Source organism: Thrips palmi, unplaced genomic scaffold, assembly GCF_012932325.1.
Source record: "Thrips palmi isolate BJ-2018 unplaced genomic scaffold, TpBJ-2018v1 HiC_scaffold_4, whole genome shotgun sequence".
NCBI lineage: Eukaryota > Metazoa > Arthropoda > Insecta > Thysanoptera > Thripidae > Thrips > Thrips palmi.
In genome coordinates this window covers 431,198-457,608 of record NW_023144631.1, presented here as the reverse complement: position 1 = coordinate 457,608, position 26,411 = coordinate 431,198, and the positions used below count along the sequence as shown (strand labels likewise).

General features: G+C 60.5%; 1 protein-coding gene across 1 annotated transcript; it reads left to right on the top strand.

Annotated features, from left to right (window-relative positions):
* Positions 1-897: 897 nt before the first annotated feature.
* On the top strand, positions 898-26,127 carry LOC117650017. The gene is made up of 61 exons (XM_034393262.1): positions 898-957; positions 2,440-2,907; positions 3,019-3,177; positions 3,263-3,562; positions 3,646-3,829; positions 4,113-4,357; positions 4,870-5,056; positions 5,138-5,330; positions 5,615-5,898; positions 6,215-6,408; positions 6,585-6,758; positions 6,955-7,101; positions 7,183-7,258; positions 7,334-7,953; positions 8,023-8,181; positions 8,314-8,601; positions 8,679-9,022; positions 9,129-9,210; positions 9,284-9,464; positions 9,919-10,120; positions 11,103-11,377; positions 11,490-11,668; positions 11,763-11,942; positions 12,024-12,158; positions 12,295-12,367; positions 12,445-12,992; positions 13,286-13,444; positions 13,609-13,908; positions 13,995-14,350; positions 14,434-14,515; positions 14,593-14,779; positions 14,938-15,136; positions 15,496-15,776; positions 15,922-16,100; positions 16,296-16,469; positions 16,543-16,686; positions 16,814-16,889; positions 16,976-17,613; positions 17,690-17,848; positions 17,936-18,235; positions 18,381-18,724; positions 18,807-18,888; positions 18,966-19,149; positions 19,310-19,505; positions 19,631-19,908; positions 20,408-20,592; positions 20,695-20,862; positions 21,064-21,207; positions 21,412-21,487; positions 21,556-22,127; positions 22,242-22,400; positions 22,477-22,779; positions 22,886-23,247; positions 23,342-23,423; positions 23,836-24,227; positions 24,306-24,592; positions 24,675-24,859; positions 24,942-25,109; positions 25,197-25,337; positions 25,435-25,510; positions 25,619-26,127. Exons 1-61 carry the CDS (start codon positions 938-940, stop codon positions 26,018-26,020), a joined length of 13,917 nt encoding a protein of 4,638 aa, XP_034249153.1. The 5' UTR covers positions 898-937; the 3' UTR covers positions 26,021-26,127.
* Positions 26,128-26,411: the final 284 nt, after the last annotated feature.

The window sequence follows — 26,411 nt, the reverse complement described above, 5'->3', positions numbered from 1 at the left end:
GGTCAGATGGCTAAGGTAGCGACCGTCCCGAGAATAGACCTGGGTTCAACCCCCCAATGAGATGAAAATGTATGAAGAGTTGGTCCCGTTTGGCGGTGGACCCGTAAAGGCCTCGCCTTGAGCTCAAGCCCCCTTGTTTTGATTCTTTTTTTTTTAACGGAGATGAGATGGAAGCTTTACAGCAGACACGAAGGCCTGGAGCCTGACCTCTTAAGTCTAATCAGGGAGCCTGGAGCGCCTGGCGGGGTAGGCAACGAAGCCGGCAGGCAACGCACCCGTGTGGAGACGGCGGCCTACCTTGCCCGCAGCTTCTTACTAGCTGTACTTCTGCGCACCGTCCTCGTCCTGCAGCCCAGGCGCCACAGGCGAGAAGAGTGACCCGCTACGAAATACCGGTGTCTCAGCAAGCTTACTTGAAGCACAACACCCGCAAAGCTCTACCATTTACGAGTTATACACACCAGTTTTCCGTATCGTGTCACTTTTGTCAACTGCGCCGGCCGCCGCTGGCGTGGCCTACCACAAACAATGACATGTTGAGCTCCTCCGCGAAGACGCTTGGTAGTCCTGCGTGGGGGCAGCCTAGCTCTGTCGGCGGACTGGAGTCGACTGGAGTCCCGGCGGAGGCACCCCCGTCGTGTTGTGTGATTTACGGACGCTCCCCTAGGGTGTCCCACTGGCCTTGCGCACCGTGTGTGCGTGCCTGCCTCTGCTGATCGAGCTTAGAACAAAGTGATAATTCTCGATATGCCCGATACCGATTACTTGGGGCCATTCTGCTGATCCACCTGTGACGCGGCCGGAGTCGATCCTCTGGGGCGAGGGGAGGGGAGGGCGAGGGTGGGGAAGGCTTCCGAGTCTACATATACACGGGCTGCGGCTCGGACTCCGCCGGCCAGGGTTAGTCTTCGTCCCCGAGGACTGATTCGCCGTCAGCATGGCGGTCGCCGACGTCAGGTAAGGCACCGTCCACCTGGACCGCCCCCGCCACCCTGACCACCCCGACAGCCGCAAGGGGTGGGGTGGAGGTCACAGTGGCCTAGTGAGTTCCCGATTCCAGGACTTCCAGGACTTCCAGGACTTCCAGGCCACCCTCTCGTGGCCTTGGCTTGATTCACCGACTGTACGGGGTGCACTGGGGTACATTCGCATCGTATCCTCCTCAGTCTGCGCACAGCTGGTTGGGTCAGCACATCCCTCAGGAAAAATAAAGTGGCGATTCGGTCGGAGATCTTTTGATGCTGCGTGCGAGACCATTGCTTCACGACTCTCGCAAAGCTCCAACATTGTAGGAATGCCATTGAAAGTAAACGGGAAGAAGACAGCGTGCAATATGTAGCCGGAGGGTGCCGCCTCTCGCAACAACAGCGACAGTTTTCTTTCTCCTGCTGGACATGTTTTGTAAACATAAAATTCGCTGTGCGCCTTGTTCGACATTTCGTTGCGCTTCTCCTGGGGTGGGTTCGGCGGCGGCCGCGGCGCGTTGGAGGCGAAGATCGCGGTTCGTGGCGTAATGCCCGCAAAGCGCCGCAAAGCTAGTCACGAGCCCCGCGCTTTGTGTCGATAAGCCTGGATTTAGGCGGGGGCTTATCTGGCGCCAGACCCGCCGCCGTGGACTAGGCCTAGAGGGCCTGCACTGTCTGCAGGGATCGCGGCACGGTAATCCCCCGCGGCGCGGCTGGGCGGCCAAGCACCGCCGGAGGCCCCACCGGGATTAGGACCTGCATGACCAGCAGGCCGGCCGACCGGCCGACCGGAATCCGACAGAGAATCACAGCCGCGAAGGATTCGATAGAGAGGGAATCACTGTCGTTCGTTTTGCAGTACTTTCGTTCCATTTCGTAACCAACTTTAAAACTCCCACGATTTATCGGATTTACCGCAGCTCAGGGAGCAATAATTTTCTTGTTACACTTGTTGTAACCAACCCTTAAGTTTTCGCGGAAAAGAACCCTTTGTACTCATTTCCTTGCAAAAATTTCGCTGTAAAATTTTTATTGTGTTTTTAAGTACATTTTCACTGTAAACTTTACTGACAGTGGGTACAGCAGTTTGAATGACAGTGGTGGAGATAAGTCGATCGCCGCGGGACTTTGACGGGATTGAAAAGCGCGACACGCCGCGCGCGTGCCAATCGAGGAGTGGTTTTGACACAGAAAAAAAACCACTTTACAAAGTACACACACATATAGTTGCATGGACGCAATATCCGTCGGCACTTACACTGTTGCTAAAGATATTTCTGATGCAACTCCGCTGTGGTAAAACAAAGCCGCCTTCCATCCCATAGTCCACTACTTCACAGAGGCAAACATGCCCCCCCCCTCCAAAAAAGCAAACACGCCCCCACCCCACCCCCAAAAAAGCAAACATGGCCCCTAAAGACCGACGCAAAAAAAATGACGAAGTGATCGCCAACAATTGAAAATGTGCCGGCAGATGGGCGCAGCCCTGCCTCCTGGCAGTGGCGCTGCTCGCGCTGCTCCTCGGCGCAGCGAGCGGCCAAGAGCCGGGCGGCCCGTACCGCCTCCCCGGCGAGGTCACCCCCGAGCACTACGACCTCAAGATCGTGCCCTTCTTGGAGACGGGCAACTACCGCTTCAGCGGCACGGTCGACATCACGGTGACGGCCGTCAAGAACCCGGAGCACACGTCGCCGCGCATCACGCTGCACGCGCACAAGGACCTGGCGGTGTCCTCGGCCACCGTCACCGAGATCGACACCCAGACCGTGGTCGAGCTCGCCGACATCGAGACGGCCCCGACCTACGAATGGTGCATCCTGATGCTGAAGACCCCGCTGAACATCGGCAGCAAGTACCTGCTGACGCTGCAGTTCAGCGGCCCGCTCAAGAAGGACAACCACGGCTTCTACCTCAGCTCGTACGCGATCGACGGCGGCTTCGAGTGAGTCACCGTCACCCTCCTCGAAAGAGAGGCAGAGCTGCGTTCTTTACCCCCCAAAGTTCCCCCAACAACGGACTCACACGAAAATGGTTCCCTCCCGGCGCTTGGCAGGTACATGGCGACGACGCACTTTGAGGCGACCAGCGCCAGGAAGGCGTTCCCCTGCTTCGACGAGCCCGGGTACCGCACCACCTTCGACATTTCCGTCGCCAAGCTGGACGACCAGATCGCGCTGTCCAACATGCCCGTCGAGTCCACGTCCGACTACGAGTGAGTGAAGCACTGATCGTTCTCGCGATACTCAGACGTTGTCGATTACGTTGACGACCAATCAAATCTTCTCTTTCTCCGCCAGCCCCGACCAGGGCAACAGGCGCTGGGTCAAGTTTCAGACGACGCCCAAGATGCCCACCTACCTCGTGGCCTTCATCGTGTCCAAGCTGCAGAAGGTGCCGACGGCCAACGAGAACATCAACATCTACGTCCGGAGGAACGCCGTCGACGGCGTGTCCAAGGCCGTCGAGGTGGCGCCGAAGCTGCTGTCGGCCCTGGAGACGTTCACCGGCGTCCAGTACCCCCTGCCCAAGCTGGACCTCGTCGCCATCCCCGACTTCCCCTCCGGCGCCATGGAGAACTGGGGGCTCATCACCTACAAGTAGGGAGCCTCGCTAGGAGACGCGTCGGCGGTAGCGCGTCGCTGCTCCGGTGCTGACGCGCTGACGCCCCTTTGTTCTGCAGGGAGGACATGCTCCTCGTGACCGCGAACGTGTCCACGGCCGACCGGACGGCCACCTCGCTGCGCGTCGTCGCCCACGAGTTCGCCCACCTCTGGTTCGGCGACCTGGTCACCCTCAAGTGGTGGAACACCATCTGGCAGCAAGAGGGCATGGCCGCCTTCCTCGAGTCCTACATCGTGGACAAGGTGAGCCAAAACTCATGAAAATCACGCCGATGAACGGCTAGACCAGAATTCAGCATGCCGATTGGTGTTAATACGTTTTATGGTAAAAGACTTGCCAAAAATTGGCATGAAAGGGGAGTCACGCCGAAAAATGGCTTGACTTCTGAGCCTCGTCGATTTTTGTCACCACATTTTTCTGTCTTCTTTTTTTTTGGGGGGGGGGGGATTTTATTCATGCCCCTGAAACGGCACGAGATCACGCCGATGCATTTTCACTGCAGTGCCCGGTTTTTGGCTTTGGCAGGCGACGGATGGCGACTACGACCTCATGTCTCGGCTCGGCACCACCCGAGTGCAGACCGCCCTGGACGTAGACGCGCGCGAGCACTCGGTGCCCCTCACCAAGAACGACATCGACAGTCCGGACAGCATCGAGGACCACTTCGGCACCATCACCTACTCCAAGGGCTGCAACATCCACTTCATGCTGATGAACGTGCTGGGCGAGTCGGTGTACAGGAGCGGTCTGCGCGAGTACCTCACCTCCAAGTACGTCCCGCAGTCCCTTCAGTTCCCAGATAGTGTTCTAAAGGGTAGGAATATTCCCGGGAATTTAGGGAATTCCCGGGAACGTTCCCGGGCACAATCAGACCCCAAAAATGGGAAATTCCCGGGAATTTAAAAAAATAGCTAAAAACAGCTGTTTTTTTTTTGCAGGAAAAATGTAGAACACGCAAGGTATCAAGTAAAAATTGTGAAACACATGAGTGTATTTCCATTTGTCTTTCAGAAGGGAACAAAACAAAACGTTTTGCAATCAAAAATTAGTTTTCTATCAAAAAATTTCGTATTAAAAAATTTAACTTTTATCAAATGTGATGGGTTTCATATGAAGCAATGTTCCCGGCCAAGTGGGAATATTCCCGGGAATTCCCGGGAAGTCTCGGGAATATTCCCCTGAATGATTGTTCCCGGGAATTTTCGAACACTATTCCCAGAGCACCTATACCCCATTCCCTGCAAGATAATAAGAATTAATTCGTGCTTGTGTGCTTCGGCAGCGCGTACACCTCCACGGACATAAACGACTTCGCCAAGGCGTTGCAGAAGGCGGTGGACGACGCCGGGCGCCACCTGCCGGGGGCCGTGACAGTGCAGCAGCTCGTCGACTCGTGGGGCAACCAGATCGGCTACCCCGTGCTGACCGTGCACCGCGACTACCAGAAGAGCACCGCCAGTGTCTCCCAGGTGTGCTTACAATGCGAACATCCTGACTTTTTTTCTCATTCGAAGTACGAACTTGATGAACTCGCCTGCGTTTCCTTCCAGGCTCGCTTCCTGTCGCACGAACCGGCGGACAAGTCGGCCGCCGACACCAAGTGGCTCGTGCCGTACGCCGTCAACAGCCTGTACGGCAAGCAGGACACCTTCACGCAGGTGCTGCCGGACGACGGCTCCGTGGCCACCGTGACCGACATGCCGACGCCCACCGTGCTCGCGTACATCAACAGGGCGCAAAACGGTAAGCACGGGGTCTTTCCAACTGGGGCACGTTCCGGACAGTGTTTCTGTCTCTCTCGCTCGTGCGGGGCGTCCCGTAGAAGTACGAGAGAGACATTAGATAGTCCAGAGCCGGTCAAGGCGTGAGTCTTGCCTACTTGCAGGGGCAAAGGGTGGCTTTTTGCCTGCTTTTCGTCCTCCTACTGGATCCCGCGCTTGCAGAGAGACAGAGCGACGAAAACCACTGTTCGGAGTGAGCACGCTGCCTCCACCGCACGTCACGGCATGACCCTTGTCTCCCCGCAGGCTACTACCGCGTCAACTACGACATGCACAACTGGATGCTGCTGGCGAATGGCGCCTCGCGCCTCGAGCCCGCCACCCGCGCCTCCCTCATCGACGACCTGTTCGCGCTGAACCGGCGCGGCCTGGTGGACACCTGGCTGCCGTTCTTCTACCTGGAGAAGACCCTCTCCGACACGTCCAACAGCGGCGAGCGCGACATCGCGCCGTGGCTCACCGCCGCCAAGGTCATCCGCGGCTTCGCGGCGCTGTCCCGCGCCGACAAGGAGCTCGCCACCTACTACCAGGTGAGCGCCGCAGCGCCGCACAGTGGGCCAGAAGACTAGTGGAGGCGGCCAAAACTCTAGACGCGTTTTGAGCTCCAGAGTCGCTAAACAGGCCTCGAACCGAACGTGTGACTCCACCAATCGATTCCTCGTTCGGAGAGCAATCCATTGGTGGGGTCACACGTTCTATTCGAGTCTCATTTAGCGACTCTGGAGCTCAAAACGCGTCTAGAGTTTTGGCCGCCTCCACTGGTCTTCTGGTCCACTGTGCGCCGCCAGCACGTCCTGTTTTTTAGCTTACTTTTACTTAAACTATCCGCCTGCCCGCTCGCGCCAGATCTACATCACCAAGATGCTGACCACCGCCTTCGAGGCCGTGGGCTTCGAGAGCGATTTCGACATGGACTACAACCGCTTCAAGAAGTCGGTGGTGCGCGACGTGCTCACGCAGCTCGCGTGCGAGGCCGGGATGCCCGAGTGCCGGCGCAAGGCGCTGGCCGCCTCCAAGACCATCAGCGTCGTGGACGGCAAGTAAGTCCGCCGGCGCCAGCCTCGCCAAAAAGGCGGATCCAGACGGGTTCAGGGAGGTGTCACAAAAGTTGCCTCCCTCCGCCTCCCCTGGATCCGCACCTTCCGCCGACGTGACAGGGTTGGGCCGTTCCGTGTCCTCCCGACGCGCTGCTCCAGCTGTGCTGCTCCTGTTCCAGGATCAAGTCCGACCCCAACGTGTACGCCGCCACGCTCTGCGAGGCGGCCAAGACCTTCGACTTGCTGTCGCTCGAGGAGACGCTGAGCCGCATCACGACCGTCGAGGACGTCACCATGAGGGCCTCCCTGCTGCGCGGCGTCGGCTGCGTCCGGGGCAGCAACCAAGTCTCTCAGTGAGTGTTGCCGTACTCCTTCGCCATCCTGGATCCAGAGCCGGCCTACTGGGCGGCAAAGTAGCCCTTTTCGCCTACCTTTCAGGCGGCTATCTGGGGGTGAATGGGGGATTGGCCTCGTGCCGTCCCTTCCTGGATCCGCACTTGGACCCTTCCACTGCCAGGGCTAACCACCGCTTCGATGTGCCGTGCGCAGGGTCCTGGACTTCGCGACCGCTGACGACAGCGGGCTGTCCTCCAGCGAGGCGCTGTCGGCGCTCAAGTCGCTCATGGACAACAGCGCGGACGGCTGCGACACCGTGCTCAGCTACGTGCAGCTCAACAAGGACACCATCCAAACCAAGTACTTTGACGTTCCCTCTGGCTTGCGCCTTCTTGCCGCGTCTTGTGTCTCTCCGCGCTGACGTCACTGCCGTTTTTCCAGCCTGGGCGTCGCGGGATTGAGGGCCATCGTGCTGGAGATCGGCACACGCATCTACAACGACGACCAGCTCACCAAGGTCGGCCCACACCGCAACTCAATTTCGCAACAAAAATTAACAAATTGAAACTAAAAGTGGAATTTTGTGGTGCAGCTCAAGAATATCGCGAGCGCTGATACGAGCCCCGCCATGGCCGACGTGCTGGCCGTGGCCCAGGCGACGAGGGACTGGGCCGGGAGCAACCTGCGCGAGCTCAAGGAGTGGGTGTGGGCCCGCGTCCGCGTCGGCCCCCCGCACGCGCCCCTGCTGGTGACGCCCACCACCGAGCCCACCGTCGTGCCGCCCACCGCGGAGCCCCACCCCACCGAGCCGCCCCAGGTCACCAACGACTGGCTGCTGCCCGCCGACCTGTGGCCCGACAACTACAACCTCGCCGTCGACGTGACGCTCGCCGACGTGGACACCTCCTCGTTCACCGGCACGGTGGCCATCACGCTGAGCGTGGTCGCCGCCACGAACAAGATCGTCCTCCACAGCCACGAGAGCCTCACCGTCAGCAACGCCAGGGTGGTCCAGGCGAACAACAACGTCCCGGTGGCCGTCGTCGGCACCCCCGACTTCGAGGCCAAGAGGCAGTTCCTCACCATCAACCTGCAAGACCAGCTCCAGGTCGGCACCAAGTACATCGTGTCGCTGGCCTTCACCGGGCCGCTCAAGAAGGACCTGGCGGGCTTGTACCTCTCCACGTACATGGCCAGTAACGGCGTCACCTCGTGAGTGCGGTGCAGCATGGTGGGGTGTGCGCGGCAAATGCACGAGGAGACTAACGCCATCGTGTGCAGGTACATGGCGGTCACCCAGTTCGAGCAGACCAGCGCCCGCAAGGCGTTCCCCTGCTTCGACGAGCCCAAGTACCGCGCCACCTTCGACGTGACCATCACGCACCCCGACACGCACGGCGCCCTGTCCAACATGCCGCGCAAGAGCGATGGAGCAGCCGGGTAAGCGCGGGGCGAAGCTCTGGCTGCAGGGCCAGCCAGCACTAGTTTACACTGGTTTGCACCGGTTTACACTGGTTTGCACCGGTTTACACTGGTTTGCACTGGTAACAAACCTCATTTCATGTTCCCCAGCAACAACAAGAGGAAGGCGATTTTCGAGACGACGCCGCTCATGCCCACCTACCTGGTGGTGATGCTGGTATCCGACCTGGTGGAGGTGAAGGTGGACTCGAGGATCAGCATCTGGGTGCGCGCGGACGCCAAGGACGAAGTGGGCCTGGCCACGGAGCTGGCCCCCAAGGTGCTGGCCAAGCTGGAGGAGCTGACCGGCATCCCCTACGTGCTCACCAAGCTGGACCTGGCCGCCATCCCGGACTTCGCCCCCGGCGCCATGGAGAACTGGGGCCTCATCACCTTCAAGTGAGTGCGAGAGAGACGGAGGATGTTACGTAACATGTAAATGAAGTGTGAGTAACGGCTTGCTTTGCGGCGGTCAGGGACACCGTACTGCGCACGCCGAAGAACGCGCTGGCGCACCGGCGGTTCAACTGCGCGCGCGACATCACGCACGAGTTCTCGCACCTGTGGTTCGGCGACCTGGTCACCAACAACTGGTGGAGCTCGCTGTGGCAGCAGGAGGGCATGGCGGCCTTCATGGAGGCCTGGGTGCTGGACCAGACCACGGACTCCGAGTACGACGCGGTGGCGCGCCAGAGCGTGGACCGCATCGAGCAGGGCCTGATGGACGACGCGCTGGAGACGGCTGGCGCCATCACCAACCACACCGTCGGCAGCCCCGATGAGATCGAGGAGCACTCCGGGGAGCTCACCTACAACAAGGGTAGGTGTGGGCAGTGCAGGCGCACAGTACGGAGGTGGCCTTGGGAGGGGGGGCAACGTGTTTTGTTTTCTCCTGCAGTGTTTGAGACGCTGCTGCTTGTCCCCAGGTGCCGGCTTCCTGAGGATGGTCAAGGCGATGATCGGCGAGAGCACGCTGTGGAAGGGGCTGCGGAAGTACCTCCAGCGGCAGTGAGTGTTTCCTCTCTGCAATCTCAATGACTCACCTTCCTCCGTGCGTCTAACTCACCCCCTCCACCCGCAGTGCCTTCTCCACTGCCGGACCCGACGACCTGGCCGCCGCACTGCAGGAGGCCGCTGGCGACGACGGCCTCTCCCTGCCGGTCACCATCCAGGAGGTCATGGACTCGTGGACGCTGCAGCGCGGCTACCCCTTGCTCGACGTGGAGCGCTACCTCAACGACGACACCTACGTCGTGAAGCAGGTTGGTCGACCATCGAGTCTTGGTTGAGCCTGTAATAGCAATAGCAATAAATATACGGATAGCAATCACAATATCACAATAGCAATCGCAATAGCAATATAGATATAGCAATAGCAATCGCGATAGCAACAGATAAAGCAATAGGTGGCAATAGATATAGCAACAGCAATATATATAGTAATAGCAATAGATATAGCAAAAGATGTAGCAATAGCAATCGCAATATCAATGACTTTCTCGCGGACCCGCCGCCCGCCGCACAGTGGAGTGGAGCGCGCTGCCTACCCTGACTTCCGCAGGCGCTCACCGCGCTGCGCTCTGTACTCGCAGCGGATTGATTCCGCACAGCGTTTCGTCGCTCTGCCTCTCTCGCACCTACACGGGGCGCCCCACGAGTGCGAGAGAGACAGAGCGACGAGGCATGCTGCTGACGCACCCCTTCTCCGTGTTGCAGTCCCGCTTCCTGTCCTACGAGCCGGCGAACGCTACCGCCGTGGCGGCGCAGCAGTGGCTGGTGCCGTACCACTGCGAGCAGCTCTACAGCTCGGGGCGCCGCAGCTTCGACCGCGTGCTGCAGGCCAGCCAGGAGACCGTGCCGCTGCCGCTGCAGGTGGAGAGCAGCATCACCTGGATCGTCTGCAACACGGAGCAGCAAGGTACGCACGCTGATCACGCTCTGCCTCTCTCGCACCTATGCTCTACAAACTCAAGCAGGGTTGTTAACGTTAAATCTAAAACGTAATGCGTTAAGTTACACGTTAACCAAGAGACCCGTAACGTTAACGCGTTAAAGTTACGGGTATCAGCAAAAGTTTAACGCGTTAACGTTACGCGTAACGTTTAACGCCCGTTAAAGTTAACCCTGCTTCTACTTAAACGATGAAAAATTCTGTTTGTTTACTAAATCTACCAAAAATGCCTCTGTGGGACGATTTAAGAAATGAGTCATGTTAATTTTTGACTGTTAAAATACGGAAATAAGGAGGTTTAGTTGACCCAAATGCATGTCAAAATCTCTTCCAAGTCATTTTTAGACCGAATATTTTGCATAATTAGTGCCGTAATTTAACTTTAACGTCGTTAAAAGTTACAGGGGTCGCGTAACGTTTACGCGTTAACGTTACGGACTATCCGAATGTTTAACGAGTTACCGTTAACGTTAAATTAACTTTAACGTTAACGTCGTAACGCCGTTAACCGTTAATTTAACGTTAACAACCCTGAACTCAAGTGTGTACATAGTACACTCCACCTGGAGTGTACATGCATGTACTCTCCAACCTGGAGTGTACTTAGCATGTACACTTCAGGTTGGCGTGTACTTGGCATGTACACTCCTGGTTGGCGTGTACTTGTACACACCCCTTCAGGTACACTGTTGCTGGCTCCCTGCTGCAGGTTAGCTGCAGGTATGAGCCACCTGGCATGTACATACTTGGCAAGTACACGCCAACCTGGAGTGTACATGCTAAGTACACTCCAGGTTGGAGTGTAAATGCATGCACACTCCAGGGTGGAGAGTACATGCATGTACAGGTGGAGTGTACTATGTACACACTTGAGTTTGTAGAATGAGTGCGAGAGAGACAGCGACAAATGCACTGCTGGGAATGAGCGGCTGAAACGACGCCTGCGCAGGCTTCTACCGCGTCAACTACGACCAGGCGACGTGGCGCTACCTGGGCGACGCCCTGGGCAAGGAGCTCATCGGCAGCGCGACGCAGCGCGGCGCCATCCTGGACGACGCGCTCACGCTGATGCGCGCGCGCAAGACGGAGCCCTGGGTCGTCATGTACGTCCTGGAGCGCGCCGCCGGCGACGACACCCTGCCCGTGTGGGGCGCCATCAACAAGGGCGTGCAGCACCTGCGCGCCGTGCTGGCCGACGACGCCACGGCCTCCGAGGACTTGAACGTGAGTGCGGCGCGGCGTCGGCCGAGATAGAAAGAACCTGGTTCTTTCCGCTTATCCTTTGCTTCGCACTCGAGGCAACGCCGTTAACGGCAACCCCTTTCTCCTTCTGCAGACCTTCGTGAGCGACCTGACCGCCGAGACCTTCGGCCGCGTGGACTGGTACAACCGCTACGGCTGGGAGGAGAGCGTGCAGACCAACGAGGTCCGGCAGATCGTGAGCCGCCTGGCGTGCGACGCCGGGGAGCCCCTGTGCGTCAACAGCGCCGTGGCGGAGCGCATGGAGAGCATCTTGTGAGTCTTCGCGACGGCCTCGGCGACGGCGGTGCAGGGATGGGATGACCTTCGGCCGTGAGGGCAGGCAATGACCACTATGATGTCATTACAGGCCCGGCTACCAGATTCACCCGGAGAGCTTCGGGGCCAAGAACTGCCTCCTGTACAAGGACTACGAACCGTTCGCGATCGGCTTCCTGTTGGCGCAGTTCGCAGACAACTCGGACTACGACCAGCGTCTGTCCTTGTCCTACTCCATGGGTTGCATCGTCAACTCAGACAGCCGCGACATGTATGTCACGACCTTTTTAGGGAGTTGATACGAGTGAGAACTCGAGCAAGCCACAACCTAACCAACACAATCTCTGTGCAGTCTGCTGTCCGGAGTTCACCAGGGCGGCTTCAAATCCAACGAGATCGAACCCTTCTTCGAGTCCGTCCTCACCCACGGCGGCATCAACGAGGCTCTCAACTACCTCTCGCAGAACTGGGCGGCGGTCAAGGCCAGGTAAGCTGAACGCAAGCCCCGCTCGCAGCAGGCCGTTTATGGAACAGTGTCTGTCTCTCTCGCACCAACGCAGAACGCCCCATGAGTGCGCGAGAGTGAGGGCGCGAGAATGACCCCGGAAATTCGCGTGTTGCAGTCTGACCGACACGGCGGTGGCGCTGCTGCAGATGGCGGCCGAGCGAGTGCACACGCAGGCGCAGTACGACCTGGTGAGTCTTGCAGTGTCCACACCGCGCCATGTCACTGTCTCGCACACCGCCTGCTCTCAACCCCCGACCTCTTGCAGGTGAAACAAATCGCGGACTCCGACCCGTCCATCTACACGACGGTCGCGGAGCGCTCCGCCGCCAACAGCCTGGCGTTCGCGCAGAAGGAGCTGGGGCAGGTGAAGGACTACCTGGCCGTGTACGCGGGCCGCAAGCCCGCCAAGCCCGCCCCGCTGGTGCCGACCGACTACCGCCTGCCCGGCAACGTGATCCCCACCAGCTACGACCTCACCATGATCCCCTACATGGACACGGCCAACGGCCACTTCTACTACGAGGGCTCCGTCGTCATCTCGGCCACGGTGCAGAACGACACGGACACCATCGTGCTGCACAAGCACAAGGGCCTCAACGTCATCACCTACTCCGTGAACAACGAGGCAGGCGACGGCGAGGTCGGCATCACGGACGCCGTCTTCCACGAGGCCTCCGAGATGTACACCCTGCTGCTGACGCAGCCGGTCACGGCCGGCCAGCAGATCGTCATCGGGCTGGAGTTCACCGGCAAGCTGCTCAAGGACAAGCTCGGCTTCTACCTCAGCGACTACCCCGAGGGCGTCAAGTGGAAGTGAGTGCCCCGTTTCTGCTGTACGCCCAACCCCAACCCCAACCCCTACCCAAACCCCAACCCGAACCCCAACCTCAACCTCAACCTCAACCCCAACCCCAACCCCAACCCCAACCCCAACCCCAACCCCAACCCCAACCCCAACCCCAACCCGAGCTCCAACCCCAACCCCAACCCCAACCCCAACCCCAACCCCAATCCCAACCCCAACCTCAACCCCAACCCCAACCTCAACCCCAACCCCAACCCCAACCTCAGCCCCAAGCCACATTGCTAACAGCCTTGATCGGCAGGTACATGGCGACCACCCAGTTCGAGCAGACGTACGCCCGCAAGGCGTTCCCCTGCTTCGACGAGCCCAAGTACCGCGCCACCTTCAACATCCGCATCGCCCGCACCGAGAACCAGATCGCGCTGTCCAACATGCCCATCAGCTCCACCACGGACCCGGAGTAAGTGCAGTACAATTGGCCCCAAGGGTTCAGGGGGTGAAAGTTGCCTGCCTTGCCGCCTTTGTGGGAAAGCAACGCCCCCATCGCCCCCGTGTTTGGCCCGTTGTGCACGCCACTGCCTCTCTTTGAGCCGAATCTAAACAGGCGTTGCTTTCTTTCGACAGTCCGGACCTTGGCGACCGACGCATGGTGACGTTCCAAACCACCCCACCCATGCCCACCTACCTGGTGGCCTTCATCGTGTCGGAGCTGAAGAAGGTGCCGACCTCCAACCCCAACATCAACGTGTACGTGCGGCCCGACGCCGAGAAGCACGCCGCGCTGGCCGCCGACCTCGCGCCCAAGATCCTGGCCGAGCTGGAGAGCTTCACCGGCGTCCCGTACGCCCTGCCCAAGCTCGACCTCGTGGCCATCCCCGACTTCTACTTCGGCGCCATGGAGAACTGGGGCCTCATCACCTACAGGTGCGTAGGCCACCCGTCCGGTTGTTCCCGTTGCGTTTCGTTTTCAAGTTTCAATTTGAACGGTGATGGCCGCATTCGACCCGCAGGGAAAACCGCATGCTGTACGACGAGCAGAGCGCCACCAGCGAGTACAAGATGTTCGTCGCCGAGGTGATCGCCCACGAGTTCGTGCACCTGTGGTTCGGAGACTACGTGACTCTAGACTGGTGGAGCTCCGGCTGGCTCAAGGAGGGCTTCGCCGAGTTCCTGGAGCACTACGTGCTGGAGCGCGTCATGAAGAGCGAGGGCTCCTCCTGGTACCCGCTCTCGCGCATCGGCGTGGAGGACGTCTTCGACGGCATGCGCGACGACGCTCTGGAGCACACGGAGCCCCTGACCGACGACAGCGTGGCGACCCAGGACCAGATCGCCGAGCACATGGGCCTGTACACCTACACCAAGGGTACGATGCTGCACCGCGCACTGCCACGCGCGCCCGCTTCGCTTTTGTCGTTATTTGGAGGTGACCGATGCCTTTCCTTGCAGGTGCCGGCCTCCACTTCATGCTCATGGGACTCCTCGGCGAGGGGACGTACAAAGCCGGCCTCAACAAGTACCTGACGAACAAGTAAGTCCTTTGCCATGCCGCCACCGCAAGGACCGTTCCCTCTCCGCTTTTACCCACCAACGCATTCCCTTCTGCAGCAAATTCGGAACCGCCACCCCGGAGAGGTACGCCACCGCCCTGCAGGAGGCGGCCGACGCCAACTACACGGCGCTGCCGTCCGGGACGACCTTCCTGGACGTCATCAACTCCTGGTCCACCAAGCCCGGCCTGCCCGTCATCACGCTCATCAGGAACTACGACGACAACACCGTCGAGGCCTCCCAGGTACGCAAACAAGTTTCAGTCGCACCCTGAGCCTTTGCTTTTGCTGTCCAGCAACCTTGAGCCGCTACAGGGTCGGCTCGATGCCTTGAGGTCAAAGCATCAAGACAAAGTCCCGGGTTCAAGCACCGATTTATATTTGTTTTTCTGTGCCCTTTCAGTCGAGGTACCTGGCGCACGAGCCGTCGCAGGAAAGCGCCCGCGACTCCAAGTGGATCGTGCCCCTCAGCATCTTCTTCAACCAGGGCAGCCCCCCGAAGCGAGCCACCGGCTACCTCCTGGAGAGCCAGGCCTCGGCGTCCTTCTTCCTCGGCGGCACCGCCAGGAACGGCGTCATCTTCGGCAACTGGCTGTCGAGAGGTAGGACAGTCCAATTCAATCCTCGTCGGCGAATAAAGAACTTCGCCACTGGTGCACCTGGGGGCGGGGCACAGTATGCCAGAAGACCGGTGGAGGTGGCCAAAACTCTAGACGTGTTTTGAGCTCCAGCGTCGCTAAACGGGACTCGAATCGAACGTGTGACCCCACCAATGGATTGCTCTCCGAACGAGGAATCCATTGGTGGGGTCACACGGTCGGTTCGAGCCCTGATTAGTGACTCTGGAGCCCAAAACTCGTCTAGAGTTTTGGCCGCCACCACCGGTCTTCTGGCCCACTGTGCGGGGCAAGTTTTGCCCACTTGCCCACTGTTCAGAGTGAAACGGGCCTGTCTGCCGCAGGCTACTACTACACCAACTACGACCTGCTCAACTGGATCCGCCTGGGCTCCGCCATCTCCAACGGCCACACGCTCACCGACCCCATCTACCGCGCCGGCCTCATCCACGACGCGTTCGGGCTGGCCAAAGTCAGCCAGCTGGACCCCTGGGTGCCGCTGTACCTCCTCGAGGGAGACCTCATCCAGGAGGCTGACGCCGCGCCCTGGATCGCCGCCTACAACGGCCTGCGCTCCTACGCGGCGCTCGCCAAGGGCGACCCCGAGACGGACAAAATGTTCCAGGTAAACACACTGGCGGGATGAAAAAAATGGTATGAGAGGAGACATATACTTGTTTTACAACAGGTGATGGGTCTGCACCTCCTGCGAGCTTCACTCACCACGTTCATTTTCTCAGAGTAACGACGACGGGCTTGTCTGATTGCAGAAATACCTGCGACACAATGTCGCCGAGTACGGCTACGAGTTCGTGACCTGGGACGGCTTCCGAGGCAACGTCGATGGCAAGGTGTCGCGCGACTACGCCACCAAGCTGGCCTGCGCCGTCGGGTACGCCCCCTGCCGCGCCAAGGCCCTGCAGGCCTACCGCGGCTACTTCAAGGACCCGTAAGTGACGTGGCGACATCGCAACAGCAGACTGACTCCGATAGAGTCATCGCTTTGTCTCTCTAACGCTCATGGGGCGTCCTGTATAGGGGCGAGAGAGACAGAGCGACGATAACGACTCTCGGAATCAGTCAGCAGAACAATCTCGGCGTGGCGTCGAAGGAGAACAATGCCTGAGTGCCTGAATGTTTGCAGGGCCAGCGTGGACCCCAACGTCCTGGCCGCGACGCTGTGCGAGGGCATCAGCCGCGGCACCACCCTCGAGTACACGGCCTTGTTCGAGCAACTGGTGGCCGAGACCGAGCGGTCGCGCCGCATGTCCATCGTGTACGCCCTGGGCTGTCTTCACAACAACACCCTCGTGGACCAGTGAGTGCCTTTCCCCCAAGCGTACTCGTACTTTGGAAAGTGTTTGACACGAGTCGCGTTTCTTCTCTCGCAGGCTGCTGGACCTGGCCGGCACCATGCAGGGCTTCGAGCCGCAGGAAGTGCTGCCGCTGTTCCGGTCCGTCCTGGACAACAGCCCCGACGGCGTCAACAGGGCCGTCGACTACGTGCAGGCCAACTTCGACAAGCTGGCCGCCAGGTAAACAAGTTATCAGTGAGACTTACTTACTTACTACTTACTTTCCTTCCCAACTGACCCCTACTTACGTGTGCAACTGGTTGAAGCTTCTCGTTCTCATGCCGGCGATGCGTTGTTTGCCCGACAGCCTCGGCCAGAGCTCCGCGGAGGGCGTGGTCCTCACCGTCGCCGAGAGGGCCCACACCGACTCGCAGTACAGGAAGGTAACGACGTCGTCCGGCTGCTGGGGGAAGTGGCTGCAAAGTCAACGAGGATTGTTCCCCACCTAAACTCCGGTTTCTTCCCGCAGCTGAAGATCCTCCAGGACATCAGCTACTCGCCCAAGCTCGTGGACGCCGTCGCGGTGGCGGACGCCAACGTGCAGTGGATCTACACCCACGCCGGCACCCTCAAGGACTACCTGGCCGCCAAGTTGGGGGTCGAGCCAGACGCCCCGGCCCCGCAGCCCGCCCAGCCGATGCCGCTGCCCACGGCCTCGCCCGCCACGCCCACCCCCGGCCCCGGGCCCACCGAGTCGCCCGACTCCCCCGCCATCGAGTGGCGGCTGCCCAGCAGCCTGGCGCCGCAGCACTACGACCTCATGATGGTGCCGTTCCTGGACAACCTCACGTTCACGGGCAAAGTGACCATCAAGTTGCTGGCCCTGGAGCAGACCGACACCATCACGCTGCACGCCAGGGACCTCACCTTCCCCAATCAGACGGACGAGGGCTTCGACAACATGCAAGTCTACAACGCCGAGACGGCCAACGTCATACCCGTGCAGGACTACGCCGTCCACACTGAGAAGAACTTCCTCATCATCAACCTGGCCACCAACCTGACGGCGAACGTCGCGTACAACCTCTCGATCCAGTTCGGCGCGCCACTGCGCCAGGACAACTTCGGCTTCTACGTCAGCAGCTACATCGACAACAACGAGTTCAAGTAAGCAGAGTTCCTTGGGCTGAGGCGACACTTTGCTGTTTGGAATGACAGTGACGCCTTGACTTTGCGTGTCCAGGTACATGGCGACGACGCACTTCGAGGCGACCAGCGCGCGCAAGGCGTTCCCGTGCTTCGACGAGCCGCGCTTCCGCGCCACCTTCGCCATCTCCGTGGCCCGCCTGCCCGAGCAGACGGCGCTCTCCAACATGCCGAGGATCCGCACCTCCGGCCCCGAGTAAGCTCCGTTTCCGCCATGTTTCCGCTGTACAGTGTACAGTAACCGAAACAGCTCGGGCCTAAGCGACGCTCTCTACTTGTCCAGTCTTGACCTCGACGGACGCGTCTGGGACGACTTCGAGACCACGCCCAGCATGCCCACCTACTTGGTGGCCTTCATCGTGCACGAGCTCAAGCAGGTCTACACCAGCGCCTCCAACGTCAACGTCTGGGTGCGTCCCAACGCGGCCGCGGACGCCGGCGTGGCCGCGGAGATCGCGCCGCAGGTCATCAAGGCCATGGGCGACTTCACCGCCTTCAAGCTGCCCCTGCCCAAGGTGGACCTCGTCGCCATCCCGACCTTCCCCATCGGCGCCATGGAGAACTGGGGCCTCGTCACGTTCAGGTGAGCGCCGGCCACGACGTTGTCACCGAGGATGTCCTTTTCGTCTAGCCGGGTTTCACCGTTTTCAACCACCGCCATGTTTTCACCATGGTTTTAATAAAAACCACCATGTTTTTACCATGGTTTCACTGCTCACTACTCGCAGGGAGGACTACATCATCAACCCCAAGAAGGCCAAATCGGAGCACGCCTACTCGTGCGCGAGCGTCGTCACCCACGAGCTCTCGCACCTGTGGTTCGGCGACCTGGTGACCATCGACTGGTGGAGCGCGGCCTGGCTCAAGGAGGGCATGGCCAGCTTCCTGGAGCTGTACATGCTGGACAAGGCCGACGACGACAAGTACGGCGGCTACAAGCGCATCCTGTACGAGCACGTGCAGCCCGCCATGCTGGTGGACTCGCGCGAGGGCGCCGACATCCTCACCAACACCACCGTCGGCTCGCCCGACGAGATCTCGGACCACATGAGCACCATCACCTACTCTAAAGGTGACTTGGGGAGACATTGGTGATGTAGAGTACTGTGTTATTCGGGTGTCGCGGATCCTAGACGGTTGACTTTGCTGTTCAGGTGGAAGCTTCTTGAGGATGATGCTGACCTACGTCACCGAGAACGCCTTCCGGGCTGGCCTCAGCAGATACATCAACCAGAAGTAAGATTATTCAACGTTCTCTGTGGCAACTTCGTCTAACCAGTCCTGCTTTTTCACCGCCAACGATTTGCCCGCAGCGCGTACTACTGGGGCACGCCGGAGAAGCTGGCCGCCGCGCTGCAGTACGAGCAGGACGCCATGAACCCCAACAAGCTGGGCGTGAGCGTGCAGGACATGTTCGACTCGTGGACCACCAAGCCCGGCTTCCCCGTGGTCACCGTCATCCGCGACCGCGTGAACGGCCTCGCCACCCTGTCGCAGGTACGCGGAGGGGAAGGGGAAGGGGAAGGGGAAGGGGAAGGGGGAGGGGAAGAGGGAGGGGAAGGGGGAGAGGAAGGGGAAGGGGGAAAGAGGGGAAGGTGACAGGGGGGAAAGGGTCGGCTGGACGGCAACTAAACCAGTGTCGTCTCCCTTCCTACAGCGCCGCTTCCTCAGCCACGAGCCCACGGAGGACGCCGACATGTCCTCCACCTGGCACGTGCCCTTCAACGTGTGGGTGCAGGGCCAGGACGTCCCCGTCGGTTACACGGACGTGCTGCTCGAGAGCGAGACCGAGAAGACCATCTTGCTGGACAACACCGACTTCAAGCTGGTGCTCATCAACGCAGGGCAAACTGGTGAGTTGTTGCTGTACTCAAATTTAGAGGCGTTGACAGTGGAGGCACCAGGCCACCCCAGCCTTCTCTCGGATACACTAAAAGGCGCGTACCCAGAGTGCACTAACAAAGCGTCCCGTCGACAGGCTTCTACCGCGTCAACTACGACCTGTTGACGTGGATCTACGTCAACCTGCAGCTGCCCCGCGGCACCATCACCAGCGCCGAGACCCGCGCCGCCCTCATCGACGACTCGTTCACGCTCGCCCTGGCGCGCCAGCTGGACTCGTGGGTGCCCCTCTCCGTGATGCAGAGCGGCCTGCCCTCCGAGACCCGCCTGGTACCCTGGGTCGCCGCCCGCAACGCCCTGTTCCGCCTGCGCGCCCTGCTGTCCCACAACGACGACGCCGTGGGCCTGCTCGACGTAAGCACGCCCTTCGCCGCCGCCACTGCGTCCTTGTTTTGTGGCCACGGCCACAGTGTGGTGGCTGCTCGAGAACGATACAAATGCGCTGTTTCGTCGTGAGGGTTTGGTTTCGCTGCCGCCTGGCACGGGGCTTGCTGCCGCACTCCTGGAGCAGATCAACCGGCCTGTAGCGCCTGTGAGGTAGGCCTCCGTTCCGCCAAGCCGCGCACCGGTGTGGAGAAGGTGGCCTACCTCGCCCCTGTCGTCTTCACTTCACAGGGGCGAGGTAGGCCACCGTCTCCACTTCAGTGCGTTGCGAGCTGAGGCAGTGGCATACCTCGCAGGCGCTTCCAGCCCAATCACGCGGTGCGCTTCTCAAGGAGAGGGCGGCTGCCCAGGCCAAGGCAGCGCATTTGTAACAGCGCCCTCGAGCAGCCACCACGCTGCCCCGTGGTCCTGGCGTCGACACTGTAGGTTGGTCGCGGTTGCCTCACCCACCGTTGAAATCTGTTGGCAGAGATTCGTGGCCGATCTGGTGACCCCCACCTACACCGAGGTGGACTGGGACATGCGCTGGGGCGGCGTGGAGAAGTACAACGTCAAGCTCCTCCGCGACCTGCTCACCCAGCTGGCCTGCACCTCGGGACACGAGCTGTGCCTCAGGAGCGCCAACTTCGACTTCGAGGGATGGTACCGAGGAACGTGAGTGCCCACTACACTAAAAATTGAACAGACGCTTGTTGGCCTCTTCGCAAAACGGAGTCCGGGACTTGATCCGCTGTCCGTGTCTCTCTCCCCCGGCAGGCTGACCGTGAACCCGGACACGCTGGCCGCCACACTGTGCGAGGGCATGCGCACCATGCCCAGCGGCTGGTTCCCCGTCGTCTGGTCGCGGTTCCTGGAGGAGGAGGACCCCACAGTGCGCAGCGCCTACCTCTACGGCCTGGGCTGCCACTCCGCCAACAGGGACCAGTAAGATGCGGCTTGATTTTTGAGCGAAGCGTCGAGGCGGAGCTAGCGGACTGATTTCGAGAGTCATTTCGGTCGCTCGGTCTCTCTTGCACCTGTACCGGACGGCTTATGAGTGCGAGAGAAACAGAGCGACGGAAACGACTCTGAGAATCAGTCTGCTGTGGAAGCACTGTGCTGAACGTCGCTCTCAACTCTTTGCAGCGTGCTGCTCGCCGCCACGACCCATCAAGGCATCAAGTCCAACGAGGCAAAGCACTACTTCAACTCGTTCCTCGTGCACATGGAGGATGGCGTCGAGAAGCTACTGACCTACATGGAGAGGAACTACGCCACCATCAAGGAGAGGTATGCCGTGACGACGCTTGCTGGCACAGCCGCTCGATTCCGCAGGATCGTTTCGTCGCTCCGTCTCTCTCGCACTCATGGGACGTCCAGTTGGGGTGCGAGAGATACAGACAGAGCGAAAGCGTCCTTCCGAATCAGGTGGCTGGCTGGGACGGGACGGTGGGGCGTAGTGGACAGGGTGCTGAGTCTTTGCTTGCTCCACAGCGTCGGCGTGGAGGCCACGGCAGCGGTGCTGCAGCTCGTCGCGGACCGCATCAGCACCAAGAACCAACTGAACACGGTGAGGGTCGCGCGGGGAAAACAACTCGCCCAAACGAAACGTGACATTCGTTGCGGTTTTGCCCTTAGATCGCCGCCCTGACGGCCAAGGACCCCTGCATCGAGATGACAGTCGTCCTGCAGTCGGCCAAGAGCACCTTCAAGTGGGCGGACGAGCAGCTCGGCCTGGTGATCGACTTCCTGCAGGCCGCAGACGGCGACGCGCCCCCCGCGCCCACGCCCTCGCCCGCCCCCACGAGGCCCACCCTGCCCACCCTGGCCCCGCCCACCAACGACTCCAGGCTGCCCGGCACCGTGGTCCCCGACGACTACACGCTCAAAGTGATCCCCTACCTGTCCGGCGACAAGATGGGCACCTTCGAGGGCCAGGTCACCATCCAGGTCCACGCGACCGAGGCCACGAACGTCATCAAGCTCCACGCCGAGGGACTCGACTTCTCCGACGATGACGTCACCATCGCGCTCTCCAGCCAGAGCGCCGCCGCCATCAGCTACATCAGTAGGAGCAGCCTGTACGAGTGGGTGGCGATCACTCTGGAGGAGGACCTGATCGAAGGCGCCTCGTACTTCATCACCGTCAAGTACACCGGCAAGTTCAGCAGCGATCTCAAGGGCTTCTTCCTGTCCAACGACGGCGGCAGGTAAGCTGCAGCAGAAAAAGAACATTCACCGTAAGAAACAAAGGGAGGGAAAATATCGTAAACTTCGTAAATTTACGGAGAACCTTCGTGAATTCACCGCGGATGCTTTTGCAGCACCATCGCCGCCACAAAGCTGGCGCCGACGTACGCCCGCCGCCTCTACCCCTGCTTCGACGAGCCTTCCCTCCGTGCCACCTTCACCGTCACCGTCGGCAGGCTGGACAGCGAGGTTGTCCTGTCCAACACCGCGGTGGAGTCCACTTCCAGCCCCGAGTAAGTACGGCGCCTGCCTCTGCGTGTAATGGCTGACTGTTCTCGTGACTGGTACTGACCTTGTACCTGCACTCAGCCCGTCCATCGGCAACCGCGTGCTCGTCACCTTCAAGAAGACCGCCAAGCTGCCCACGCACAGCATCACCATCGTGGTGTCGCCCGGCCTGCAGTCCGCCACCGCCCCCGAGAACATGGTCTCCGTCTACGGCACGCGCAAGCTGGTCGCCAAGGCGCAGCCTACGCTCGCCGCGGCCAAGGACCTCCTCGCCATCCTGGAGAACATCACGGGCACGCCGTCCGGCCTCGACTCCATGGCGATGGTCGGCGTCAAGGACCTGCTGGTGGACGGCACCGACAACTGGGCCATCGACGTCATCCGGTTAGTCGCGTAAAGTGACAAGCGAGAGCTCAAGCTCCACGAACCCCACCACCCACACCGTGACTCCACCACCACTGACTACTCACCTTATGACTTTCTTTTCCAGCAACGACGCCCTCGTCAAGATGGACGAGTCGCCGTCGGCGGCGGAGGCGGACATCTTCTGGCTGACGACCGTGGCGCACCGCCTGTCGCAGCACTGGTTCGGCAACCTGGTCAGCATGGCGTGGTGGGACAACGTGTGGCTCACGGACGGCTTCGCCACGTACTTCCAGTACAGGGCGGCGTCGCAGGTCAAGGCGGCCGCGGGCAGCGACATGCTGTACCCGGCCACCTTCACGTCCAGGGTCATCTCGCCCGCCCTGGCGGAGGACTCGCTCGAGTCCGCCCAGGCCCTCAACGACCACTACGTGTACGGCACCACCGCCGGCATCGAGAAGGCCCTCAGCGACATCCCCACGCTCAAGGGTGAGTCGGAGAAATCTCCTGGCGGCGGCCAGAGCCGCGTTCGTGTGTCGCCCCCGTTGTCACGCTCTAAGATCGTTCTCCCTTGTCCCGCTAGGTGGCGCGATCATCAACAGCATCCCGTACATCCTTGGCTCGGCCGCCTTCGAGAGCGGCCTCAAGGCGTACATGGACTCCAAGTGAGTGGCTCCAAGTTTTCAGCGCTCTGCCTCTCTCGCACTCACGGGGCGTTCCTCATAGGCCTCAGAGAGACGGAGCGCGCGGCGAAAACGACTCTCGGAATGAGTCTACAAAGGCTGGGGGTACACAGTGGGCCAGAAGACCAGTGGAGGTGGCAAAAACTCTAGCCGCGTTTTGAGCTCCAGAGTCGCTAAATGGGACTCGAACCGAACGTGTGACCCCACCAATGGATTGCTCTCCGAACGAGGAATCCTCTGGTGGGGTCACACGTTCGTTTCGAGGCCCATTTAGCGACTCTGGAGCTCAAAACGCGTCTAGAGTTTGGGCCGCCTCCGCCGGCTTCTGGCCCACTGTGGGGTGCTTCGTTGGAACCGTCTTGACGTCTATCCTCACGGCCTGCCCTCCTTGCAGCAACATGTCCGGCGTGTCGCCGTCCGCCCTGTTCGCCGCCCTGCAGTCCGGCGTGGACACGCACTCCGTCCTGCCGATCGACACCGACGTGGCCACCGTGCTCGGCCCCTGGGTGGAGCGGGCCGGCTACCCGGTCGTGACCGTCTCCAGGGACTACGACGACGACACGGCCATCCTGGCGCAGGAGCGCTTCCTGCTGCACACGCCGTCCGGCAACGCGGACCTGGACGCCGCATGGTGGGTGCCCGTCAGCTTCGCCACGCGCACCGAGTACACGGACCAGTACACCACGACGCCCGTCCGCGCCTGGATCAAGCCGACGGCCGACCTTTTCATCAGCCTGCCCGACCAGAGCGCGTCGCAGTGGCTCGTCGTCAACCTGGACCGCAAAGGTAGAGTAAAGCCAAGTGTGGAGGACTTGGTTTGGGCACAGTGCACGAACCGCAACCAACGATTCTCTCTGACCGCAGGCTTCTACCGCGTCAACTACGACATGAAGAACTGGCTGCTGCTGGCCCGGTTCATGGCCGAGCCCGGGCAGCACACGGTGCTCGAGGTGCCCACGAGGGTCATGCTGCTGGACGACGCGCTCACGCTGGCGCGCACCGGCCACTTGGACTACGTGACGGCGCTGCAGTACGCCGACTACCTCCGCGCCGAGGACGCCACGCACGAGGTCTTCGCCACGGCGCGCGACGTCTTCGCCTCCAACGTCGAGACCTTCGTCCTCGGCAGCAGGCTGGACGACGTCTACAAGGTGCGCGTCATGGTTTCCTAGAGGCGGATCTGAAGATGACCTATTTTGGTTGGGGGGCTAACTCGCGGATCGGGTTTTGCAGGCGTGGGTCGGTCAGCTCCTGAGCCGCGCCATTGCCAACCTCGGCTACGCGGCCCAGTCCTCCGACAAGACCAGGACCGGCGTGGCGAGAGGCATCGTCATGGAGTGGGCGTGCGACATGGACATCGCCGCGTGCACTGAGCCCGCCCAGGTCCACTTCAACATGTGGATCAACGACAAGGACAGGTGGGCCCTCCCTCAAGGCAGCACATTTAACCGCGCAAGTTTTGGAAAATTTTTTTTAACGTTTCGGTATCCGCCTTTACAGTGTGCCTCACGACACCCTGGCCTCCACGGTATGCGCGGGCGTGAGGAACAGCTCCCCCGACGACTACAAGCAGGCCGTCGCCGTGCTCAGCCAGGAGACCGTCGACCCGTACCGCCAGGCCATCATCCGAGGCCTCGGCTGCGTCGCCAACCACACCACCGCCCAGAGGTGGGTCCTGCGCGCCGCCTTTAGCAGCAATAATTAGCAGTGGCGCTCTCCGTGAGACTGAATAACATGCGTCGTGTCCACCAACAGCCTGATGCACCTGACGGTGAGAGCGGGCCTGCGCGGCGGAGAGGCGCTCGAGGTCTTCAAGTCCGTGTCGCGCTTCGGGCCGCCATCCGTTGACGCCGCCCTGGACTACCTCGTCGAGTGGGTGATCGACGTGTACAGACAGTAAGTGTTTGAATAAACCCGTCGTGGGGCCGACGCAGGCTGACGACGCCCCACCGCGTTGTCCGGTTGTTTGACGGACGCCTTTCTTCCCCCGCAGGGCCGGCATGGACGGCACCGAGGCCATCGTCTCGCTCGTGGCCAGCCGCATCACCACCAAGGCCCAGAACGAGAAGGTGAGTGCACGCGAGCACGTTTGGTACCGCGGGTGCAAGCAATAGCAGCAGTACACACCCCACTTCTCCCCTCGTTCGTTTCTGAGTGCCTCTTTCTTGCTGTTGCAGCTCAACACCATCATCGCGCACATGGGCTCACAGCAGGTCCTCGAGTACAACGTGGCGCAGATGCTGGTCGCCGACAACCTGAAGTGGCAGGGCGCGCACGAGGACGAGGTGGGAGACTTGCTGTACGCCCTGACGGGGCTGCCGAACCCGGACCTGCCCGACGGCCCGAGCACCACTGCCGCGCCCACCACCCCGACGACGACCCTGGCGCCAACCACCCGGCCTACCACCCGGCCCACCACCACGTCGACCGCCAGGCCCACCCAGCCGCCCACGCGGCCGTCCACCTCGACGGCCCAGCCGACCACCAGCACGCAGGAGCCGAGCGCGGCCTCCGGCGTGGTCGCCAACGTCCTGCTGCTCTTGGCCTCGCTGGTCGTGCTGCAGAGAGTAGCGGCGTGAAGATGGTGCGAAGGCCTGCAGATCTAGAGAGTTTTGACTTCGAAAGATTAGGTTTAAGTTAGAAAATAATTTATGGTTGAGTGAAATAAATCAATTTTTAAGAGAAACGGTGTGTGTTTGCTGTCCAGAGACTTCGTCCTAACCCGAAGTAGAACAACTCGAAATCTTCGAAGCCTCGAGGAAAAATCAGTACGAACAGTACATCTAGAGTCTTCTAAGGACTCTAAGTACATCCAGAACCCGGTGTTGTTGTTGTTGGCCTGCCTAGCGCCTGCCAGGTAGGCTACCAGCCGGTGCCGGAACACACCGGCGTGAGGGCGGTGGCCTACTCGGCAGGCGCTACAATGTTCCCAATAGTTCCCAAGCGTCCCGATCGTTCAGCAAGATGCGG

What these genes read in the sequence shown, in the direction of transcription:
- LOC117650017 (XM_034393262.1), top strand. Translation starts at nt 938, where the DNA reads ATGGCGGTCGCCGACGTCAG. An exon ending in AGCTCGCCACCTACTACCAG is followed by an intron (nt 5,899 to 6,214) that starts GTGAGCGCCGCA and finishes CGCTCGCGCCAG; the next exon opens with ATCTACATCACCAAGATGCT. An exon ending in CCCGAGGGCGTCAAGTGGAA is followed by an intron (nt 12,993 to 13,285) that starts GTGAGTGCCCCG and finishes CTTGATCGGCAG; the next exon opens with GTACATGGCGACCACCCAGT.